General features: G+C 42.0%; 1 protein-coding gene across 1 annotated transcript; it reads left to right on the top strand.

Annotated features, from left to right (window-relative positions):
• The first annotated feature begins 2,636 nt into the window (after positions 1–2,636).
• fbxw12 (F-box and WD repeat domain containing 12) lies at positions 2,637–23,551 on the top strand. The gene is made up of 10 exons (XM_070895325.1): positions 2,637–2,859; positions 6,609–6,646; positions 8,983–9,146; positions 10,970–11,091; positions 12,081–12,290; positions 15,261–15,422; positions 17,186–17,399; positions 18,177–18,358; positions 18,443–18,573; positions 22,512–23,551. The coding sequence occupies exons 1-10, from the start codon at positions 2,758–2,760 to the stop codon at positions 22,609–22,611; spliced, it is 1,425 nt and encodes a 474-aa protein (XP_070751426.1). The 5' UTR covers positions 2,637–2,757; the 3' UTR covers positions 22,612–23,551.
• Positions 23,552–23,755: the final 204 nt, after the last annotated feature.

The raw sequence follows: 23,755 nt of genomic DNA, 5'->3' as shown, positions 1-23,755 counted from the left end.
GTTGTCGCCTTCCTAACCCGTGCCCATCTTTCCCAGAACTCAATGTTTGAATCCCTTCAATCTGGTTTCCACCTCTGTCACAGTACCGAAATGGCTCTCATCAAAATCACAAATGACATCATTTGTGACTGTGACAAAGGTAAACTATCCCTTTATTCCTCGTCTTTCTCAACCTGTCTGCAGCCTTTGACATGGTTGACCACTCCATCCTCCTCCACTCCTCTCCACCACCGTCCAGCTGGGTGGGACTGCACTCGCCTGGTTCCATTCTTATCCATCTAATCATAGACAGAAGATCATCTGCAATGGCTTCTCTTCCCACTTCCGCATCGTTATCTCTGGTGTCCCACAAGGATCTATCTTTGGCCCCCTCCTATTTCTCATCTACATGCTGCCCCTTGGCGACATCATCTGAAAACACAATCAGTTATACATGTACGTTAACGACACCCAGCTCTACCTCACCACCACTTCTCTCGATCACTCCATGGTCTATAAATTGTCAGACTGTCTGACATCCAGTATTGGATGAGCAGAAATTTTCTCCAATTAAATATTGGGAAGACCGAAGCCATTGTCTTTGGTCCCTGCCACAAACTGCGTTCCCTAGCCACCGACTCCATCCCTCTCCCTAGCTTCCATCTGAGGCTGAACCAAAACTCGGCAGCCCATGTCCTAACTCGCACCAAGTCCCACTCACCCATCACCCCTGTGCTTGCTGACCTACATTGGCTCCCGGTTAAGCAACTCCTCAATTTCAAACTCCTCATCCTTGTTTACAAGTCCCTCCATGGCCTCGCCCCTCCCTATCTCTACAATTGCTTCCAGCCTCACACCCGCACCCCCCCCCCCCCCACTCCCCGAGGTGTCTGCGCTCCTCAAATTCTGCCCTCTTGAGCATCCCTGATTATAATCGCTCAACCATTGGTGGCCGTGCCTTCAGCTGTCTAGGCCCCAAGCTCTGGACCTCCCTGCCTAAACCTCTCCACCTCTCTTTCCTCCTTTAAGACGCTCCTTAAAACCTATCTCTTTAAACAAGCTTTTCGTCATCTGCTGTAATTTCTTCTTATGTGACTTGGTGTTAAATTTATCTGTTTTGTCTAATAACACTCCTGTGAAGTGCCTTGGGATGTTAAAGCCGCTATATAAATACAAGTTGTTGTTAAGTATTCATAGCAACACATTGCTGTTAAGAATGAATTGGTTTATTAACAAAGGTTTAACAATCATACTACATATTACCAGTTCATCCACGAGGCTCAAAGCTGCAGACCTCATCATGGATGACGTAGACTCAACTGACTGGGGTTTTATTGAGTCTTGTGAACATCATGTGACTGACTAAGGCACTCACAATGCAACAGCTCTACAACTATTTTGAGCATACTCACAGGTGCCTACATTACAGTGGGGGTCTGGAACTCACTGCCTGAAATCGGGGAGGCAGAGGCAGAAATGCTCATCACATTTAAAAATAACTTATTTATGTACTTGTATTGTCAGAATCTACAAGGCTACGGACCCAGAGCTGGAAAGTGGGATTAGGCTGGATAGCTCTTTTTCAGTTGGCACAGACACGATGGGCTGAAGGGTCTCCTTCCATGCTGTAAATTTCTATGATTCTATGAATTACAAGTACTGTTCAATGAGGACAAAAGTCACTCTTTGAGTTGAGAAAAACCTGGAATATACATTCTCAAAAATAAGCCCATTTCTTTTCATGACAATTCTCAGAGCCAGTTGATCAGTTTAATTCCACTCAAATAAAAACAAAAAATGCTGGAAATACTCAGCACGTTCGTCAGTATTTGTAAAGTAAAAAGATGGGTTATGACATTTCATCGGAACTAGACACTAAAAGAAAAATAATATTAGTTATGTTTGCTTATCTTATAGTATAATTCCAACCCAAACTCTTGGCACAAACAATACAAAATTGTATTCCTCACTATTGAGCAAAATATCATCGGAGTTTCGTCGCTTCATTACTTTCCTTGGTGAGTTTCTCAGGACTGTTCAAGATGGTAAGGACTCACGTTATAGATGACAAACATGCCTGCAGCAAAAGGCAACTCAGGAAAGAAAAGGAAGACTTGCTTTTGTATAGCGCCTTCTGTGACCTCAGGATGTTGCAAAGCACTTTTGTAATGTAGGAAATGCAGCAGCACAGCAAGCTCCCACAAACAGCGATGTGATAATGGCCAGATAATCAGTTTTAGTGGTGTTGGTTGGGGGATAAATATCAGCCAGGACAGCAGGGATAACTCACATGCTATTCTTCGAAATAGTGTCACGCAGACCGTTTACATCTGCCTGAGAGGCCAGAGTCTCAGTTTAACATCTCATCTGAAAGACGCACCTCTGACAGTGTGACACTCCCTCGGTGCTGCACTGGAACGTCAGTCTAGATTTTGTGCTCAAACCTCAGGAGTGGGATTATCTCTGACTCAGAGGCACAGCATGCTTCTAACTGAGCCAAGCCTGGCTCATGACCTTGATCCACTGGCTTTAGAATATTTGCAGCTTTGATTCCTAGAATTTGACCACTCTTACTTTTATCTCTGAGCTCAAAGCCTTGAACGTTTTTTTTCACATATTTGTGCCTTTTGGGATGCCATAGAGGAGAGGAGAGGCCGGAAGTTGTGTGTATTGGTCTGTGTTCTCAGGAGTGGCTCATTGAGAAACTACGCGGCTGGTTTGCGCTGTTTGAAGGCAGCCCCTTGGAATCGCGCCCTGCCCCCTGCAGCTCTGGCTGCGATGGAGACGTCTCCGGCCCCTGTCCTCCCTCGGGACTGTTTAATCCACATCTTCACTCACCTAGAGCCCGAGGATTTGAGACGGGCCTCTCAGGTGAACGGGGTAAGCAAGCTGGAGCCTGCGGGGCTTGGGACTGAGCGGTGCCTACACTGGCCGCAACTGAGACACATCAGCCCCGGAGCAGCGCAGCGCCCGCTCCCCAGACCCAGGGGCTTTGGGCTGTGAGCCCCTGTTACCCTCTCCCCAGACCCAGGGGCTTTGGTCTGTGAGCCCCTGTTACCCTCTCCCCAGACCCAGGGGCTTTGGTCTGTGAGCCCCTGTTACCCTCTCCCCAGACCCAGGGGCTTTGGTCTGTGAGCCCCTGTTACCCTCTCCCCAGACCCAGGGGCTTTGGTCTGTGAGCCCCTGTTACCCTCTCCCCAGACCCAGGGGCTTTGGTCTGTGAGCCCCTGTTACCCTCTCCCCAGACCCAGGGGCTTTGGTCTGTGAGCCCCTGTTACCCTCTCCCCAGACCCAGGGGCTTTGGTCTGTGAGCCCCTGTTACCCTCTCCCCAGACCCAGGGGCTTTGGGCTGTGGTCTGTGAGCCCGTTACCCTCTCCCCAGACCCAGGGGCTTTGGTCTGTGAGCCCCTGTTACCCTCTCCCCAGACCCAGGGCCTTTGGTCTGTGAGCCCCTGTTACCCTCTCCCCAGACCCAGGGCCTTTGGTCTGTGAGCCCCTGTTACCCTCTCCCCAGACCCAGGGGCTTTGGGCTGTGGTCTGTGAGCCCCTGTTACCCCATCCCAGCCCCATCGCCAAGCACTGCAGGAATTCCCTCTAGAAATGCTGCAAGCTGATTTATTCTGTGTATTTATTTTTCTTCCTGATCTACACCATAACCTAAGGCAGGGGTTCCCGAGTAAATGGTCCTGGTCCAGAAATAGATCCGTTCAAGGCCCAGTTACCTCTTACACCGATCCTACCAAGGTATGGAGACTACTGCAATCCTGTTTATTTCTGGAGTCAGTAGAAATCTCGCTCAGATTTAACCAAGTATGGATGGGAGACTACTGCAGAGATAAGGGACTAAATATTAAAACAACAACAAAAAGTCCTTCTAAAGTCAATGTAAGAGCTCCTGGAGCGATAGAGCTTCCATTGTGCCCAATCTAAAGAGAAAACCCAGCATTAATCTGCAGAAATTGTGACTGTTTTTGTCCCAAATCGAAAGCCTTAATGAGGCTCGCACATGAATTGGCCTTGTAGAAACTTGATGCTGGGCCTGCACTCCCAACAACCTGCTTCCTCCATCCAGTTCTGCTCTTGCTCTCTCTTCCTAACCAAAGTCACAAGCAATGTTCTCTGACTGTGATCGGGATAAATGGTCATTCTCAGGTTGGCAAACAGTAACTAGTGGGGTGCTGCAGGGTTCGGTGCTGGGGCCTCAACTATTTACAATCTATATTAATGACTTGGAAGAAGGGACCGAGTAATGTAGCCAAGATTGCTGATGATACAAAGATGGATGGGAAAGCAAATTGTGAGGCGGATACAAGAAATCTGCAAAGGGATATAGACAGGCTAAGTGAGTGGGCAAAAATTTGGCAGATGGAGTATAATGTGGGAAAATGTGAGGTTTTCCACTTTGGCAGAAAAAATAGAAAAGCAAATTATAATTTAAATGGCCAAATATTGCAAAGTGCTGCAGTGTACAGAGGGACCTGGGGGTACTTGTGCATGAAACACAAAAAGTTAGTATGCAGGTACAGCAAGTGATCAGGAAGGCAAATAGAATGTTGGCCTTTATTGCAAGGAGGATGGAGTATAAAAGCAGAGAAGTCCTGCTACAACCTGTACAGGGTATTGGTGAGGCCACACCTAGAGTACTGTGTCCAGTTTTGGTCTCCGTATTTAAGGAAGGATATACTTGCATTGGAGGCTGTTCAGAGAAGGTTCACTAGGTTGATTCCGGAGATGAGGGGGTTGACTTATGAAGATAGGTTGAGTAGGTTGAGCCTATACTTATTGGACTTCAGAAGAATGAGAGGTGATCTTATCGAAACATATAAGATAATGATGGGGCTCGACAAGGTGGATGCAGAGAGGATATTTCCACTCATAGGGGAAATTAAAACTAGGGGGCATTGTCTCAGAATAAGGGCCGCCCATTTAAAACTGAGATAAGGAGGAATTTCTTCTCTGAGGGTTGTAAATCTGTAGAATTCTCTGCCTTAGTGAGCTGTGGAGGCTGGGTCATTGAACATATTTAAGGCAGAGATAGAGATATTTTTGAGCGATAAGGGAATAAAGGGTTATGGGGAGCAGGTAGGGAAGTGGAGCTGAGTCCATGATCAGATCAGCTAAGATCTTATTGAATGACGGAGCAGGCTCAAGAGGCCAAATGGCCTACTCCTGCTCCTATTTCTTATGTTAGTTCATTAACCCACCTCGTTTTGCTTTTCCTTTGCAGTCTTCGACACAGTCAATCACACTATCCTAGTTAGGTTCCAACAGTATCTATCTGCTCAGGACAGACATCTCTGATAATGGCTTATGTTCCTGCCCCTACACCGCCACCCTGAGAGTTCCCTTGTGGATTCATCCTTGGCCCTCTCCTTTTCCTCATCTACATGCTGCCCCTTAGCAACATCATTCACAGGCATAGGGTCAGCTTAGACATGTACATTGATGACAGACACCTCTACCTCTCCACCATCTCTCTCGAACTCTTCATTGCCTTTGTGTTCTCAGACTGGCATCCAGTGTTGGATAAGCCATCATTTCCTCTAGCTAAACATTGGGAAGACTGAAGCTATCACCTTCAGTCCTTGCCACAAACTGTATACCCCACCATGGAGTCCATCCCCCTCCCTGGCTAATGTCTGCGGCTGAACCAGACTCTTCATAACTTCAATATCCGACTTGAACCCGAGCCAACTTTTTGACCATATAACCATTCCATAATAAAGGCCATCTATTTTCACCTCTACAACATCAGCGACCTCTGCCCCTATCTCAGCCCATCTGCTGCTGAAACTACTCATCTATTGCTTTTTTCACTGCCTGACTTGACTATTTCACTGCTCTCCTGGCTCTGCTGCCCATATCCCACACCACACCGAGTTCTGCTCATCCATCACCCCTGTTGTAGCTGATATACACTGGCTCCCTGTCTCCAAATACCCAAAATTTAAAATACCCATCCTTGTGTTTAGATCCATCCATGGCCACGCCCCACCATTCCCTATCTCCAGTCCAAGCTCTCCGTTCTTCTGACTTCAACCTGTTGTGCATCTCGGTCTCCCTTTACCCCATCATTGGCAGCCATGCTTTCAGTCTCTTATGCCCCACACTCTGGAATTCTCCAAATCCTTCTTCCTTTGAGACCCTCCTTAAAACTATACGTGGGCAAGGGTTCAGTCGTTATCTCCTTCTTTGGCTCGTGCCTGTTTTGACATACGCCTCTGATGTGCCTTGAGATGTTTTTCTATGTTAAAGGTACTATAGTTGGTGATGAAAATAATGAGGTCTTGCTCCAAGTCTGGAAATCAGGAGACAAGAGTCTGAGTAAGTCCAACTGGTGCCGGTTAGAATTATTTAGTAAATTTGCAAGATTGAAAAGATAAAGTTTTGTGGTTCACCATTGACCCCCCCCCCCCCCCCCCCACCGCCCCTTAATCTGGTCATGCATGGGAATGAGCTGTTATTACCTGGTTTGACATGACTTCATCGGCTACATTTGTTCTGGCAGTTCCAGTGACTTGTCGCCCTCTTTACAACAAACTGTAAACTATGCACTTTGTTCATTTAATAGATTTTTTGGCCGGATTGAAATCCATCAGAGGATAAATATTTATATCTTGTAATTACAGGCTTGGAATGACGCTGCAGAAACGCCCTGGCTGTGGAGGTGAGGCTAGTCCATTACTGCCACCTGTGTGGTCCATTGTGCCTATTACAACCACCTGCATTGTATGTTCTGTCTCTTACTGCTGCCTGTACATTACACTGTGCCCTTTACTGCTGCCTGTACGTGTACAGTGCATTGTGCCCCTTACTGCTGCCTGTGCAGTACATTGTGCTTCTTACTGCTGTCTGTACAGTACACTGTGCCCCTTACTGCTGCCTGTATGTGTACAGTGCATTGTGCTTTTTACTGCTGCCTGTACTGTACAATGTGCTTTTTACTGCTGCCTGTACATTACACTGTGCCCCTTACTGCAGCCTGTACGTGCACAGTACACTGTGCCCTTTACTGCTGCCTGTACATGTACAGTGCATTGTGCTCCTTACTGCTGCCTGTATGTGTACAGTGCATTGTGCTCCTTACTGCTGCCTGTACATGTACAGTGCATTGTGCTCCTTACTGCTGCCTGTATGTGTACAATGCACTGTGCTCCTTACTGCTGCCTGTATGTGTACAGTGCATTGTGCTCCTTACTGCTGCCTGTACATGTACAGTGCATTGTGCTCCTTACTACTGCCTGTATGTGTACAATGCACTGTGCCCGTACAGTGCATTGTGCCCCTTACTGCTAACTGTACAGTGCATTGTGCTCCTTACTGCTGCCTGTACAGTACATTGTGACCCTTACTGCTGCCTGTACAGTACATTGTGCTTCTTACTGCTGCCTGTATGTGTACAATGCATTGTGCCCCTTACTGCTGCCCGTACAGTGCATTGTGCCCCTTACTGCTACCTACAGTACATTGTGCTCCTTACTGCTGTCTGTACAGTACATTGTGCTCTTTACTGCTGCCTGTATGGTGCATTGTGCCAGTTGTAATACAGGAAACAGTCCAACAAATAGCAATCTGTTACTACTTTTAGTAATGTTGGTTGAGGACTAAATACTGACCAGGACACGAGGGAGAAGTCTCCTGCTCTTCTTCAAAATAGTGCCATGGGATCTTTTACATCCAGCCAAGAGGGCAGATGGGGCCTCATCCAAAAGATGGCACCTCTGCCAGTGCAGCACTGCACTTGAGTGTTGGCCTAGATTTTTGTCTAGAGAGGGACTTGAACCCACAGCCATCTGACTCAGGTGAGAGTGCTACCCACTGAGCCACGGCTGACACACCGCTGCTGTTTATTGTATTAATGGTTATTGTCAGGGCATTGCTTTTGTACAAAAGGATGGTGTTTGACTTGGAGGGGATGGTGTTCCCATGCACCTATTGCCCTTGTCCTTCTAGGTGGCAGAGACTGTAAGTTTGGAAAGTGTTGCCGAAGAAGCCTTGGTGAATTGCTGCAATGCATCCTGCAGATAGTACATACCGAAGCCACAGTATGGTGGTAATGGATGTTTTGGCTAGTGAATGAAGTGCTGATCAAGCGACTGCTTTGTCCTGAATGGTTTCGAGCTTCTTGAGTGTTGTTGCAGCTGCACTCAACCAGGCAAATGGAGAGTATTCCATTACATTCCTGATTTGTGCCTTGTAGGGAGTGGAAAGACTTTGGGGAGTCATTCCCCACAAAATACCCAGCCTCTCTCCTGCTCTAGTAGCCATGGTGTTTATGTAGCTGATCCAGTTGAGTTTCTGCTCAGTGTCGACCTCCAGGATGTTGATGGTGGGGGGCTTGGTAATGATTCAGAAGCAAGAGTGCTTCCACTGAGTCACAGTTGATATCTTATGGGTGCAACTATTTTAGTTGAAAACAATTTCAATCGTTAAATCAAGTGACCCTGATTAAAGGGGGACACACACTTTCAAACAAGTGCCCCCTTGTTTTTTTTTGAGGGCACTAAAACACAAATTATACAAGTGCCCCCTGGCAAAAATGGGGAAATGGTGGGTGGCACTAAAATCGACAATTTAAACAAATTAAACTTTAGACATTTAAATCAAATTCAAATTTGGTTGCCGGGGGTGATGATGCACTCCAGTCCCTCCGGTGCCCACCTCTTGCGGAAGGCCGCGAGCATACCGGTGGACACCGCGTGCTCGATCTCCAGGGACACCCTGGCTCGGATGTAACCGCGGAAGAGAGGCAGGCAGCATCTTATGGATGCAACGTGCCCCTGCTGTGTGCAGCTCCCTGCAGTCAGCAACGTGTAGTGGAAGACACGTGTACACAGTAACATTTAATAAATTAGGAGCTGGAGTGAGAAGTGCAAAGTGAAACAAGTAAGAAAACCCATCTCAAAAGGTTTACTTTTGCAACTAAAAAACCTTTACGTAAGACTCTGGATGACTTGGCTGCACTAAATGTTTGACGCTTATACATGATATTTGGATTTATAGAAGATTGTGTCTGGAGCGCTGGATCTTCTGCAATCTCTCCAATACCGATAGTGGAATAAAATCCTGGAAAAAGTATTATTTTCATCGTTCCAAAATGGAGCAGCACATGGCAACGGGGCGCAGCACGGCTGACTATACCTGCACAACTTTGAGGGGCCATAGTGGTAAGTGGAAAATGGTTTTGTTTTGTTGCGATAAAGAAAATTTGGAAGTTATCCCTTTTTTCATCCATTTGTTTCTCTTTTAAAAAGAGTAGAATTTGCAGACAAAATGTGCAGCCAGCATAGGGAACAAATAGAAGAAAAGAGGGGTGAGTCCAGCTGTTCACTTTGAAACTAAACCTCTTCAAAAATGCGCTGGTTGAAAATGAGTGCAGTGCACAATTAGGGTTGCTTTTACAAGGAGTAACTATTGAGTGTGGGCAGCCAATTTTGACAACAAGACAGTTCACAAGCTGGAACAGAAGGAATGTGAATGGTTTTGTATCTGATCACACAGGATTGTTGCCTGGTCTTTGACGTAAGTAGGCAAAGCGGTAAAAAGGCTTTCGGTTTCATGCAATACTGTACAAACAAAATAAATCTTAACACAGGGTTTCTGTCCACCGCTTTCCCCTCCCCCACCCAACCAGTTGGGGTGAATCTCTGGCAGGTCGGGATGTCTGCTTGCCTCCAAGAATCCCCTTTAGATCATAGCCATATTTCTGGCCCCAGGGCCATTTAAATATGGGAGGCAGGCTCCCCAGCCTCCCACCAGCCTTTGGGTGGGTAAATGCAGTGGCAGGCCTCAGGCCTACTGCAGTAGGGAAGAGGTGGCTGATGAGCTGCCTGCTTTTTTAAGGATAAATGCTTTTGCCTAATTTCACTACTACCTGTGCATGGCTGCACTCTGTGTGCTTGCATATGCTCCTCATCAAGTTTTCCTGCAGGATTCTTTCCAAATGCTGAACCGCCAGGGTCCAACATGCAGCCAGTGTTTGAAGTGTGCAACTGGTGGGAGGCAAACGCAACAGTGCATCCCCAAGTTGCTTGCTGCTTCTGCCAGCCAGATTCTCTGTCCCTTCATAATTAACAGTAATATAATAACTCACTAATGGTCTATATGGAACTTTCAGTGAGAATCCACAGTCCCTTGTTCCCCATTCGCTCACCAGTGGAAACAATCTTTCACTATTTACCCACAATAAAGTCCCCAGCTTTCACTCACCCCATTACTGGCTGCTTCTCTCCCGGTGCCGCCCCCATATTGCTGCTGCGGCTCTGCAGAAAATGTTGGGCCCCATTCCCCCCCCCCCCACCCCACCCCACACGCAGGCCCCCAATCTCCTGACCCCCACCACCCCCCCCCCACATCGTCGACCCCTGTCACTCTTTTCCCCCCCCCCAGCCTCAGCCAGAATCACAATCTCTTGACCTTCCCTCTCCCCCAGTTACCCATTCTTCCCCCTAAATGCCCATCCTCTGGTACATAGTCCCTCTTTACCCCAGCCCCACACCTCTCCCCTCCCTCTCGTCCCTTCAGGCTCCCGGCAACCAGCTGGTCCCGTTTCCGGTCACCCGAAGCAGAGGCAGGTAGTTAGGACACCGAGCCAGAAGCTTCTCTGTGTCGGCAGTCAGTAATGTCACGGAATGAGGGGGGAACACAGATGCTGCTGCGACAGGGGACTTAAAGCGTAGGCTTCTCCCAAGCTGCTATCAGGGTGGCCCCAGCGCTCCCGAAAATCCGGGAGTTAAAATCGCAGGGGATCAGGTACATTGTGGGAAAGTGGCAGGTTCCCCCGACCGCCATTTTAACACCCCGCCCACACCGTTTCCGCCAGGCGGGACGGGTTAAAATTGGGCCGATAGTCTAAAAAGAAAAATTAGAAACAGAAGATCCCAAGCTGCAAAAAAATTAACATTCAGTCTGAATACTGCTTGTAACCAGCCATTCCTCCTAATGAACTGAAAACTATTAATGGTACCTATGTCTGTTTTAATCTTTGAAGGCAGTATCATTGGCCTGCAATACCTGAGTAATCCTGACCATCAATTTGATACTGGGGTCTGGAAATCATTGGTTTGTACAGCATCTGGAGACTGTACACTGCGAGCATGGAGCATTCAAGAGGTTGGCACAATCTGTTATAAATCCACTTAATGTTAAATAGTTCAGTAATTTTTTAGAATTGCTGATAATTGTCATTTTAATTAGTCAGTGTGCATTATAAAAGTACAATATACATTGTTAAATACAAGAAAATATGTACAAAATGATAAATCTCTTTACATGAGTGCCTTGGTCCTCCAGCATTGGCTTTCCTCCAACATTGGCTTCCCCCCAGGTGAGTTTGTCAATTGGAAGTAATGGAGTTGTTATTCAGAAACCTCAAGAGTGCCAGTATGGCACATGAAGCCAATGTATGTCTCTCGCAGTGTCAGTTGCCATAATTAAATGGGTGTATAAATTAATCTGTAGTAAATGCAAAGAAGTGACCCTGATACCTTGTAAAACACTAATGGGATCCCACATGAAGTATTGTATTTGCCTCTTCTCATCTTTTTGAAATAGGGTATGAAAAGGATTCAGAGAAAACAGAGTTAACTGCAGGCTTTAGGTCTTTGAGTACTGAAAAGAGATTGAAGAAGCTAAACCTCTTCATTAAGAAGAATGTTAAAAGGGGAGATTATTCAATTTTTTTAAGTAATAAATGGATTCAATGAAGTTGAGATTTTATGAAAGAACAAAACCGAAGTCATGACTATGAGCTAAATTTAAGGTAAATACTTTCTTTACACTGAGAATAGTCAACCTATGGAATAGGTTGCCATTCAGTGTGGTAAATACTGACTCCACTGAAGCATTCAAAAAGGAATGTACGAATCCTGGTCCAGCAGAAAGTAAAGGTATAAGGAAACCAAATCTTGGAAAATGAAGCCATCTGGTTGGGCTAAGTAGTTTCCTATGTTCTTATGACTCTGGATTTTGAAAAGTTAATTCAGCACATGCATTTCATACGTGCATAACGTTTCTTATAAAACTGTATACAGCCAGAAGGTTCATTCACTTATACTTCATTAAATCACCCAACACATCAGTAATGTTCCTTTGTTTCAAAGGGTGAACAAATATGGTCAGCTCCAGTGCAAGAAGAACCGTTGGTGAAATTACTAACTGTTCCACAACAGTACCTTGTGATCAGCGCAGACTCGAAAGGAAAAATCAAAGTCTGGAATGGACAGAATGGAGATGAATTGGCCGTATATGCTACTTCATCTACAGTTTGCAGTTTAGTGACCTACAACATGGATAACCAGCTCTGTTTAACTGTATGTCAATATATATATTTAATACCTTCTAACAAAAAGTAATCAACCTGAAACATTAACTATATTTCTCTCTCTACAGAAGCTGCCTGACTTGCTGAGTATTTCCAACATTTTGTGTTTATATTATATATTCAATATTTGTGTCCTAGAATTTTAAAATGTGCTTATTAGCTGTCTGTAGATACGATTATAGGTAAGAAGAGTTTAGATCAGATGCCAGACTTTCAATTTGTTTTTTTATGAGCCAAATCATTTGTAATGTTCTTTGAAATTGATTATTTTTAATACTTTTGTTTATTTGTCCCTTTTAGATAGAAAGTTATGCCATCCACAGTCATAATACTTCCTCCGGGAGGATTGGGTCAGTGAATTCTCCATGGCTATGGTCAATATTCCATGACTGTTCAACAGATATACTTGAATGTTGTAGAACTGATATGGCTCTAAAATATGGTGTAATAGCCCGGCTGAAAAGTTATGACTTTGAATGTCCATTAGAGAATGCATTCAGATTGGGAATCCAGTGTTTTAGACTGTATGTCTGTATTTCTTTGGTATGGGTTTCAGACAACAAAGCATTCTGCTATGTGTTCCGTGTTTGTCCTGTTAGCTTACCCAAAGTTGTGACAAAGGCCTTATAGAAGACTGAAAGATACAGAATTGATTCTTTTTGGCTGAAAGTGAAAATGTGAAGGGAAACTTTCCCATCACTCCCAAGAGAATGTGACACCATTTCACTCGCGATGAAAAAATGGGCAACAGACATTAACTGGCATTAAGAATTCTGTTCAACACAGATGGTGCTCAGATTTCCTAATCTTTGTAAATTAATTGTGATGTTTTTTTCTTGTTCAATCATTCTATCTTATCCTGCAGTTCAGTGTCCATGTCCTACTTATCTCTTTTATACTGTTTCTAAAATTATGGCCTAGAAATTGTGGTTGGAGGGGTACCTCTGGAATATGCCTCCGACCCGCAAAACATTTCCAAAATGATCTCCAGGCGCCTAAGCTGTGAAGAGTTGCGGTCTCGAGCCTTGAGGCTCACGTAATGGCCCACGGATCCCAGACGGTTCGGAAGCGTATCTGGGGTCGTGTGAGCCCGGTCCTCCAATGACAAAGAAGAATTCCATTGCATTTAGGAAGGGATTTCCAATAGAAACTTAAAATGTAAAAATTATACAATTAACAGAATTTGAATTTTATTTATTTTACCTTCATTCCACCAAACTGAATAAAAATGTAATTTATTGATAATTTCACACATCATTAAAACTGTAATCGGGCAATATTTGCATAAACTGCATAATTTTGGATGTATAAGTATTGAAGTCTTCGATAGCCCCTTACGCTGATGCAAACAGGCCCTTTATCTGCTTGCATCAACCATAAGACTTATACTGGCCAGTGTAGCCCAAATAGCCCAACTCTGCGCCAGCGATTGCTTTTTCAGAATCCCTGTGGATGGCCTGTCAGCACGTATATTGACTAGCCGCAAATTCCGGATTTCGTGCATGCGCAAACAGAAATGCAGAACTTCAAAGGGATTACGAAAGTGTACTCAGGACGGTGTCAGACACCACAATTTACGGGCTATTATTTTCCTTTTCTGATTCTCCCTAATCAGTGCTGCCTTTTCCAATTTTCCTATTTTTTCCCCAGGATTTTTCATTGTATAATTTTGATTGCTATGCTGCAATTTTTGTTTGATAAGACTCGGACAGGAAATAATTTGGAAACTGTTCATGACAGTCCAAGTTGTATCTGCTCTCTTGGGAGGTATAGAAGTGCAGTACCAAATGGCTATTTTTGATTATGATTTATGTTCTTAATCAATATAACTGATCTTCGATGGTTTTGCTCATGGGAGGTGGTGACCGTATCCCTCACAAGAGGCGCAGACTGATGACAGTGAGGGTGTGGAAAGACCTCAGTGAGATCAAAAGCCACATGGGTGGAGGGGCCTAAAAGGGAGGGGGTAAATCCTATATGCGAGATGATCACAAGCACATTGGATAAGGAGAATAAGATCCAGAAGTGAAACAGAAGGAAAGGCTGAGGATGCTGAGAAAGAAATTGCTTGTGCAGGCAAAAGTTGCTGAATATATGACAAGGTATAATTGGAAAGTATTGCACTTGTTTTTATTATGTTAGAAACCATATTTGTAGAAATATATAATATGGTGGGTGAGGAAGCATCATGTTAGCTTTTAACTTTTCCTATTGAGAAAATCACTTGGTTATTTGAGCCAATCAGGAAACCAGGACATCTGTTTTGTGCTACAGACACATTTGAAGTGTGAACTATGCTAAAAGTAAGAAGTTTGATTTAAAAGCCAGATATTTATTACTTATTTCATAGCTAGATGTTAAATTAAGCTTGCTTATTTTTTTAAACTGCTTCACATAAACCTGTTTAGGATGCAAGGGAATAATAATGGTCAAAATACTTTAATATAGAATGATCAAATATTTATATAATTATGCTTTGACACCATATAGTACTGTTAGTGCTTTGATTCTTGCACTTTTAAAAATTCTAAAATTAATTCCAGTTCAGATAATACCTCAGAACAAGGATTTTATAGCTGGCATCAGTGTCATTTTGCTTGTGTTTTGTAAATCTAGAAAATCCCTGGTTTCAGCACTGGTATTAATCTTTCAGAATGTATTATCTGGTGGATTTTCTAATATAACTTCTGTTTTTGTAACACATTCTTGTGATCTCCATGTGTTTGAATTGTACTTGTTATTTACATTATTGTTTCTATGCAATGAACAAGGAATTTTACCCCAATTGGTTTGTTCCTTAGTTTGTGATTACACCATAATAAAAAAGCAAAATTGCATTTTCAAATGTAAACTTTTACCAAATAAAAAATTTAATAGGTTCATTTAAAATTTGGTTATAAAAAAAATTGTTGCATCTTTTGGTGATGTACAAAGATTTAATATTTGTTTTTCATTGTAGGTTGGTACTGGAGGAGGTGCACTGATCACACTAACCATTCCTAGTCTCAGCCAGATCTCTCTATCACTGATTGACACTCATGCAGTAGATTTTCTATTGGTATCACCAGATCAACAATGGATCATTGCTGGGACAAAGGAAAGTCATGACATCTCTACGAAGGTAAACAGTTACCCCATATGACCCTGTAACTTGTCTTTTACAAATATAAAATGCTGCAATGTTTAATGTGATTGGTGCTATAGATCTTGCAGCACTCCAGTGTTGTTGGAATCAGCCCTACTCCTTCATCATTGCAATGTATTACTCCTCACATTGATGCAGAGCAATTTCTAATGTGCATCACCACAAAGGTTATAGTGTAACTCAATAATCAGATTGGCACTAAATCTAGGAGCTGTGCAGTCACCTTCAGGAAGTAGACACTGCTTGGGCTTCATACTGGCTGTAGTATAACTCCAGCCCTATGCAAAGCCAGGCTTTAAAGATTACAAGGCAATCCAATGGACTGACTGGGGACATGTTAAATGTAATTTTTGGCACTTTTAATATGAGGGGAGTGCCGATGTTCCTGCCTGCTCACTCCTAATCAAAGTTAGCTGGTCAGTAACTGAAGTTGAACATGCATACTTGCATGTGTATGTAGAGCGTTATCATTAGGCAGTGTGTAAAGTGCAGGCAATAGTGCAACTTGCTTCTTCCATCACGCTCTAGGCAAAACCAGCACTGTAGTATAACAGAATCCTGATAGATTTATAGGTGTAAATTTTACAATTTAGTGCATCTGGTGCAAAGCCTTACGTAAAAGGAAGTGTATATCAGACATCTGTTTGAGGAGGATAGTGTGGTTAATTTGTGTCCTACAAAATTGTCCATCCAGTTAAAATTGGCATTGTATCATAAAATTTGAGCTCTTAATGTAGTCATTAAGAGCTCAAAGAAATTAGTTCAAAAAGATGATGTGCAATTTCTACAATGGCTACCACTATAATTTTAAATAAATTAATTTTATTTATAAAAGGACAATGATACTTTGGCTATGTTGTGTCCACAAAGAAAAGTTTGTACCTAATGTTGATAGATCAAAGGTTCAAGCCCCCCCCCTTCCAGGACAAAGTCACTTAATCTAAACTTCAGTGCATTATTGTTGGAGATGTCATCTTTTGGGTAAGATGTTAAACTGAGTTTCCAGATCAGGTAGATGTAAAAGATCCAACTTTAATCCTTAATTAATATCACCACCAAAGATTATCCGGTGATGCATCCGATTTCGACCCTGCTTGGTGCAAAATAGCTGCTGGGTTTGCCTCTAAAACAATAGTTTATTGGTTATGAAGGGCTTTGAGTTGTCCTGAGGTACTATATAAACTGAACACTCTTCTCATCTGTTACCCAAATCAAAACTGGAGCAAGATGTGATTTTTTTTTAATGTTTCAATATCAGCTTTAGAAATTTACAGAAAGTTATTCAGATTATAGATTTTGAAATGGAAAATAACAGGGTTAATTTTTTTCTGTAAGGTTGCAGCTCTATTTCATTAATGCACAAATATCCCATCAATGCTCACTATATGTCTAGATAGAATAGAGTTACAAAAACAGACATTCCCCCTCCATTTCCAGTTACAGTCAAAGGGATGACTTGCAAATTTAATTCTGAATGGGCCCCAGTTTTTCAGAATTTTCTTAATTCAGATCTCTGCCCATTTTGCTAAATGTTAAAGATTATAAAACCAAACTTGCATCAAGTGAATGTTATTTTAAAGAAAATAGTGTAGGTCAATAAAACAGACTGGACTTTTGTTATTTTTCCTAAACCTGCTAGACAATTACTCTGATGGAATAAACCAAATTTATCAAATATGCAACTAAATATACAGTCTCATATAGGAACAAAGTCACTAAAACAAGATGTATTCCTTCAGGTGTTGCGGACAGAAAGTTTAATGAACTCTCTTGATGATGACAGATTGACAGCAGATTCTTTAGCACTAAACAGTTGTTTCGCAGCTTGTTGGTTACCAAAAAAAACATCCAGAGTCGTTACTATAACCCACAGCAATGTCATGTCTTCGGAAAAAAGTATTGTTACTCTTGATATCACACTTCAGAAAACAAATCGCAAACTGGAAATACAAGGTATTAAAGACTTCTATTTCAAGGCATAACATAATGCAAAGTGATGTGGGAATCATATGAATTTATTCTGCAAAAGGTTTTGAATTTATTTATAATTACCACAGGCGTTGTTTTTGAATGCAGACAATCCTTATTTATTATTCTACAAGCTTCAGCTTCTTCGTTCAGCCCAGTGCAGTAGTCACTTTACAGTTTATTTATGTGTATATTTATGTTAGTTCAGATTGAGAGCAAAATAAGCCTCTCTGATTTAGTTGATTAGTGCATTACAACATAGCCTGATGGTCTCATGCTCCATCCACCATTTATACTGGGATAAGTGAACTCAGCCAGATGAGAGTAGGGACATTATAATTGGCCTCAATGCCCATGAGGTTCCTACTCCTGACAGCTATCGAATGCAAATATGCAAACATTGGGTGATTGCACAATTGGGCTCACAAGTGCTGTTCACTCACCATGGCCAAATACCCTGCCTGCATGCAGTCTAGGTTCACACATGAGCACTGTTCACTTTAATGAGTTATTGGAGGGCAGCAATGCACTTGAATGCAAGCCTCATGACCAGTCAGATCTAACAGCTGTGTGTGTTTGTCTAAATTTCAGTATGATCCATATTTTCATAAAGCTGCAGATGCTAGTAGAACTATTGATTTAATTATTAAGTAGAGCTAAGAATGGGATTGATATGAAGCCTTAATGTATCTTCCACTGATTGTTACTTTGAACTGTAATGTACAGCTAACTTAATTATTTGCTGTTTTTCATTTATAAAAGCTGAACAGGTTGGAAATTTCACTTACAAAGTAGCTGGCTGGAGAAATGATATACTTCTGGAAGGCTGTGGAATTAATACCATCATTATAGCACAAGGCACAGAACTGAAAATGTTTTCCATTGATGGTATACAGCTTGCCAGCTTTCGTGACCATAAGGAACCTATCAGTGGAATTTCTGTGGTATGAGTTTATGTATACTGTTGGGCAATAATTAAGTAGCAGTGCTAATTTGTATCTGTTCTCACATTGTTTTGTTCTATAAAGGATCCCTTCCGTGTGATCACTGCATCAATGGATTTGTCGCTTAGAGTATATACATGGAAAAGGCAACCAAACAAATGTCTCAGTCTGGAAAGTAATTACCATTTACTGGGGGGATCTCTGCTGAGGTCCAGGTACAGTCTGTTTCCTGGTATTTGCATGAATAATGATAGCAATGACAATGTTGCTTATGTAACACCTTTAACAAGCCATTTCAATGAGAAGAAAATGAGAACCAAGGAGTATGGGGAAGTGATGAAATGTGTGGGCTTAAAAATAGATTTTAAGGAGATGGCAGAATTATTAGAATACTTCGGTTCTGTCTTCACAGAAGAGGACACAAATAACATCCCAGAAATGTTAGAACCCAAGTTTGTGTAGGGTTTTGGAGAACTCAGTTTGAAGATGATTGTCTTGGATGAGAATTTCTGTGGCAATGAGATAAAGAGGTAGACATGTTCTAGAGATGGATGTAGATGGTCTAAATACTAAAAACTAACCTTTATTTGTTTAACTAATTTAGTCAACTATATAGGGTGAATACTTGATTAACGCTAAACTAATTAATTAAATAATATAATGGGAAAACAGGAGATGTGTTGCTGCTGCAATATGTGGGAGCTTCTGGACATTTTAGTCCAGGGCGACTACATCTGCGGTAAGTGTCTGCGGCTTGGCTGGAGTCCGAGCTGCAGACATTGCGAGATATCAGGGAGGGAGAAAGTTACCTGGACCTTTTGCTCCAGGATGGTCCATGTTATAATGCATCTAACATTATAGTACAAAATAATGTTAAGATGTCTAATAATATTAAAAAGACAAATTTAAAAGCATTGTAACTGATTGTGCGAAGCATCCGTAATAAGGTATTCAAGTTAAGAAGGGCTGAATGGCCTGCTCCTGCACCTATTTTCTATGTTTCAACAGCACAAATAGATGTAAACGAATATGATATAGTTGCAGGGTGACCAGGGTTGGGAACTGAATGTCCAAGGATATTCGATATTTAGGAAGGACAGGCAAAAAGGAAGAGGGGGCGGTGTGGCATTGTTAGTAAAGGATGAAATCAGAGCAATCATGAGAAAGGATATTGGCTCAGAAAATCAAGATGTAGAATCAGTTTGGATGGAGCTAAGGAGCACCAAGGGGCAGAAAACATTGGTAGAAGTTGTCTATAGGCCTCCAAACAGTAGTGGTAGTTTAGGGGGTGGCATCTAACAGAAAATTAGAGATGCATGTAGCAAGGGTAATACAGTAAGCGTAGGTGACTTTAATCTACATATAGACTGGCCAAACCAAATTAGTAATAATACTGTGGCAGATGAATTCCTGGAGTGTTTACAAGATGGTTTTTTAGACCAGTATGTTGAGGAGCCTACTAGGGAACAGAACAGGCTATCCTAGATTGGGTACTGTGCAATGGGAAGGGGTTAATTAACAGTCTTGTTGTGCGGAGTCCTTTAGGGAAGAGTGCCCATAACATGACTGAATTTCTTATTAAGATTGAAAGTGAAGTAGTCCAATCCAAAACTAGGGTCCTAAATCTAAACAAAGGAAACTACGAAGGTATGAGGAATGAATTGGCTATGATAGATTGGGAAGATTCATTAAAAGGCATGATGGTGGATAGGCTATGGCTAATATTTAAGGAACGAATGCATGAATTGCAACAGTTATACATTCCTTTCTGGCGTAAAAACACAAAAGGAAAAGTGGCCCTACCATGACTAACAAAAGAAATTAAGGATAGTATTAGATCCAAAGAGGAGTCATACAAAGTTGCCAGAAAAAGTAGCAAACCTGAGGATTGAGAGCAGTTTAGAATTCAGCCAAAAAGGACCAAAAGATTGATTGAGGGGAAAAATAGAGTTTGAGTAAACTGGCAAGGAACATAAAAAAACGACTGCAAAAGTTTCTACAAGTACGTAAAAATAAAAAGATTAGTGAAGACAAATATAGGTCCTTTACAGACAGAAACAGGAGAATTATTAAATAAATACTTTGGTTCTGTTTTCACAGAAGAGGACACAAATGACATCCCAGAAATGCTAGGGAACCAAGGGTCTAGTGGGCAAGAGGAATTTAAGAAAATAGTGCTAGAGAAACTAATGGGACTGAAGGCAGATAAATCCCCAGGGCCTGATGATCTGCATCCCAGAGTACTAAAAGAGGTAGCCATGGAAATAGTAGATGCATTGGTTGTCATCTTCCAAAATTCTATAGATTATGGATCAGTTCCTGCAGATTGGAGGATGGCAAATGTAACCCCACTATTTAAAAGAGGGAGAGAGAAAACAGGGAACTGCAGCCTGACATCAGTAGTAGGGAAAATGCTGGAGTCTATTATAAAGAATGTGATAACGGCATACTTAGATAATATCGAGATTAAACAAAGTCAACATAGATTTATGAAAACAAAATCATGTTCGACAAGCCTGCTGGATTTTTTTTAAGATGTAACTGATAGAATAGGTAAGGGAGAACCAGTGGATGTAGTGTAATTGGATTTTTAGAAGGCCTTTGATAAAGTCCCACATAAGAGGTTAGTGTGCAAAATTAAAGCACATAAGATTGGGGGTAATATATTGGCATGGATTGAAAATTGGTTATTCCTACTTCTGTTTCCTGTCAGTTAAACAGGTCTCTTTCGGGGTGGTGGGCAGTGACTAGTGGGGTACCACAGGGATCAGTGCTTGGGCCCCAGCTATTCACTATATAATATATATAAATAATTTGGATGAGGGAACCAAATGTAATATTTACAAGTTTGCTGATGCACAAAATTAGGTGGGATTGTGAGTTGTGAGGCAGATGCAAAGGCGATTTAGATAGGTTCAGTGAATGGACAAACACATGGCAGATGCAGTGTATCGGGGATAAATGTGAAGTTAACCATTTTGGTAGGAAAAACATAAGGACAATATTATTTAAATGGTGATGGCTTGGGAAGTGTCGATGTACAAAGGAACCTGGGTGTCCTTGTACACCAGTCATTGAAAGCAAACATGCAGGTGCAGCATGCAGTTAGGAAGGCAAATGGCATGCTGGCCTTCATTGCAAGAGGATTTGAGAATAGGAGCAAGGATGTATTAACTACAGTTATACAGGGCCTTGGTGAGACCGCACCTGGAGTATTGTGTGCAGTTTTGGTCGTCTTACTTGCCATAGAGGGATTGCAGCGAAGGTTCACCAGACTGATTCCTGGGATGGCAGGATTGTTGGATGAGGAGAGATTGGGTCGACTAGGCCTGTATTCACTAGAGTTTAGAAGAATGAGAGGGGATCTCATTGAAATGTATAAAATTCTGACTGGGTTGGATAGACTGGATGCAGGGAGGATGTTTCCCCTGGCTGGGAAGTCTAGAACAAGGGATCACAGTCTCAGGAGAAATGTCTTCACTTAGAGGGTGGTGAACCTGTGGAGGCCGAGTCACTGAATATATTTAAAAAGGTGACTTAGATAGATTTCTAGACACAGAAGGCATCAAGGGGTATGGGGAAAAAGCAGGAATATGTTGTTGAGATAGAGGATCAGCCATGATCATGTTGAATGGCGATGCAGACTCGAAGGGCCGAATGGCCTGCTACTGTTTCTATGGTTTTAAATAAAAAGGTTGGGTATCACAGTTTGGGGTTATTAAGATTCTATGGTTGCACAAAGCTGGCTTGTGCCTGAGCAAGCAGCTTGGGAGGGAGATGGAATGAGGGATAGAGTGGAATTTCTAGCAGGTGTGTAACAGGATTTCTTTAGTCTTGGCAGTGTTGAAGCTCATGAAATTCTGGTTCATCAATGACCAGACAGTACAAAAACAATACTTATGGATTTGGTGCTAAAGGGAAGAATGGGGATAGGACAAGGATGGAACTTGGTGCATACAGGGCAGGAGAACCCATTGCAGATGTATTGGCTCCAGAGTAGAATCCTGAGGGAGCAAATTCCATAGAAGTAGACCAGTCCTCCTTAAAACAATAATTTGTGATAAAACAAGCTGGTGGGAACCTAATTTTCAAAGACTGTATTTTTCCAAGAACAAGTAATATGTAGTTTTATAGCATTACTTTTTTTCCACAGGGGATTTAGAAGCGTAGTGTGTGACTATGTAAGTATTGTGGGTGCTGTTCAATCAAAGGATGGAAAAGACGTTCTAAAAGCATACTGTTTCAATCTGTAAGACTTCCAAAGACTTACTACACTCTGTACAGCAGAAATGCAACTTTTTCGATTGTAATTAATTCATGTGCAAAGTAACTGAAAATGTGGACTCTATTGAATCAGACTGTTAGCTTATGCCATGTGCAGATCACCAGATTGTATACTGAATCTCGACTAGCTGTGTATTTTATATTGACTCTGGCAAGCTGAAAAGTACTGAAAATTGCAGGTTAACTAGTTTCTGAGGATGTCACATTGAATACAAGTTCCTATGTAAGCTGATTTCTTCTAACCTTTTTATCGGGAAAGGAACATATAAAATAATTAAATGCTACTAAACATTTCTTTCAATTCATGAAAAGATTTTTTAATTGGGTGTTTTGCATAAATACAATAATCAATACATTTTCTGGAGCAAGAGAGATTAAAAAAAAATACAAAAAAATAAATGGACTTTGTCACAGCAGGACTTGTACCTAGCCTGGCGAATTCAATACATCCGGACGAGGAAATAATGCCGAAAGTTGTTGGACTGGTTTACTAATGTCTTTCAGGGAAAGGAACCTACCACCCCTGGTCTCGCTTACGTAAGACTCCAATCCATAGTGTTTCACACTCTTAATGCCCTTGGGGCAACAGGAATGGCCAATAAATGTTGCTTTGCCACTGTCACTCCTATCCCATGAACAATTTTTTGATAAAACTCACGTATCTTCAAGTATTGTTACGTATTATATAAACTGAGAATGCATATACATTTTTCTATTTTAAAAAAGTGAACCGATGTAGTGCAGATTTCACACAGGTTTGAAAGTTCAAATTCTTAGCAACATACATGGCATGTTATAGCAAGGAGTATGGTTATAGTAAGCTAGATTTTCAAAAGTAACAACTACATTAAATTTATGTATGCCTGCAACATGCAAAATGTACTTTATATAAAATCGTATCTCCACTCATGTCGCTTCATTGGTTTTAAATATCTGAATATTCTTATTTGCGGAGATAGTTATGTTATGGCACAATCGAAGAAATTGGAACTGTGGAAACAATTTATTTCAGTTATGGCTCTTTAACATAGTTTACAGGTATTATTTTCTGTCTCTCTCTTTCCGTACCTGATTTGACTCTGATTCACCCCATTTCCTTCTCAGTCGTTCCTC

The sequence above is a fragment of the Pristiophorus japonicus genome, chromosome 12 (genome assembly GCF_044704955.1).
Source record: "Pristiophorus japonicus isolate sPriJap1 chromosome 12, sPriJap1.hap1, whole genome shotgun sequence".
NCBI classification, from domain to species: domain Eukaryota; kingdom Metazoa; phylum Chordata; class Chondrichthyes; family Pristiophoridae; genus Pristiophorus; species Pristiophorus japonicus.
The sequence above is the reverse complement of the archived record's forward strand: the minus strand, read 5'-3'. Positions and strand labels throughout refer to the sequence as shown.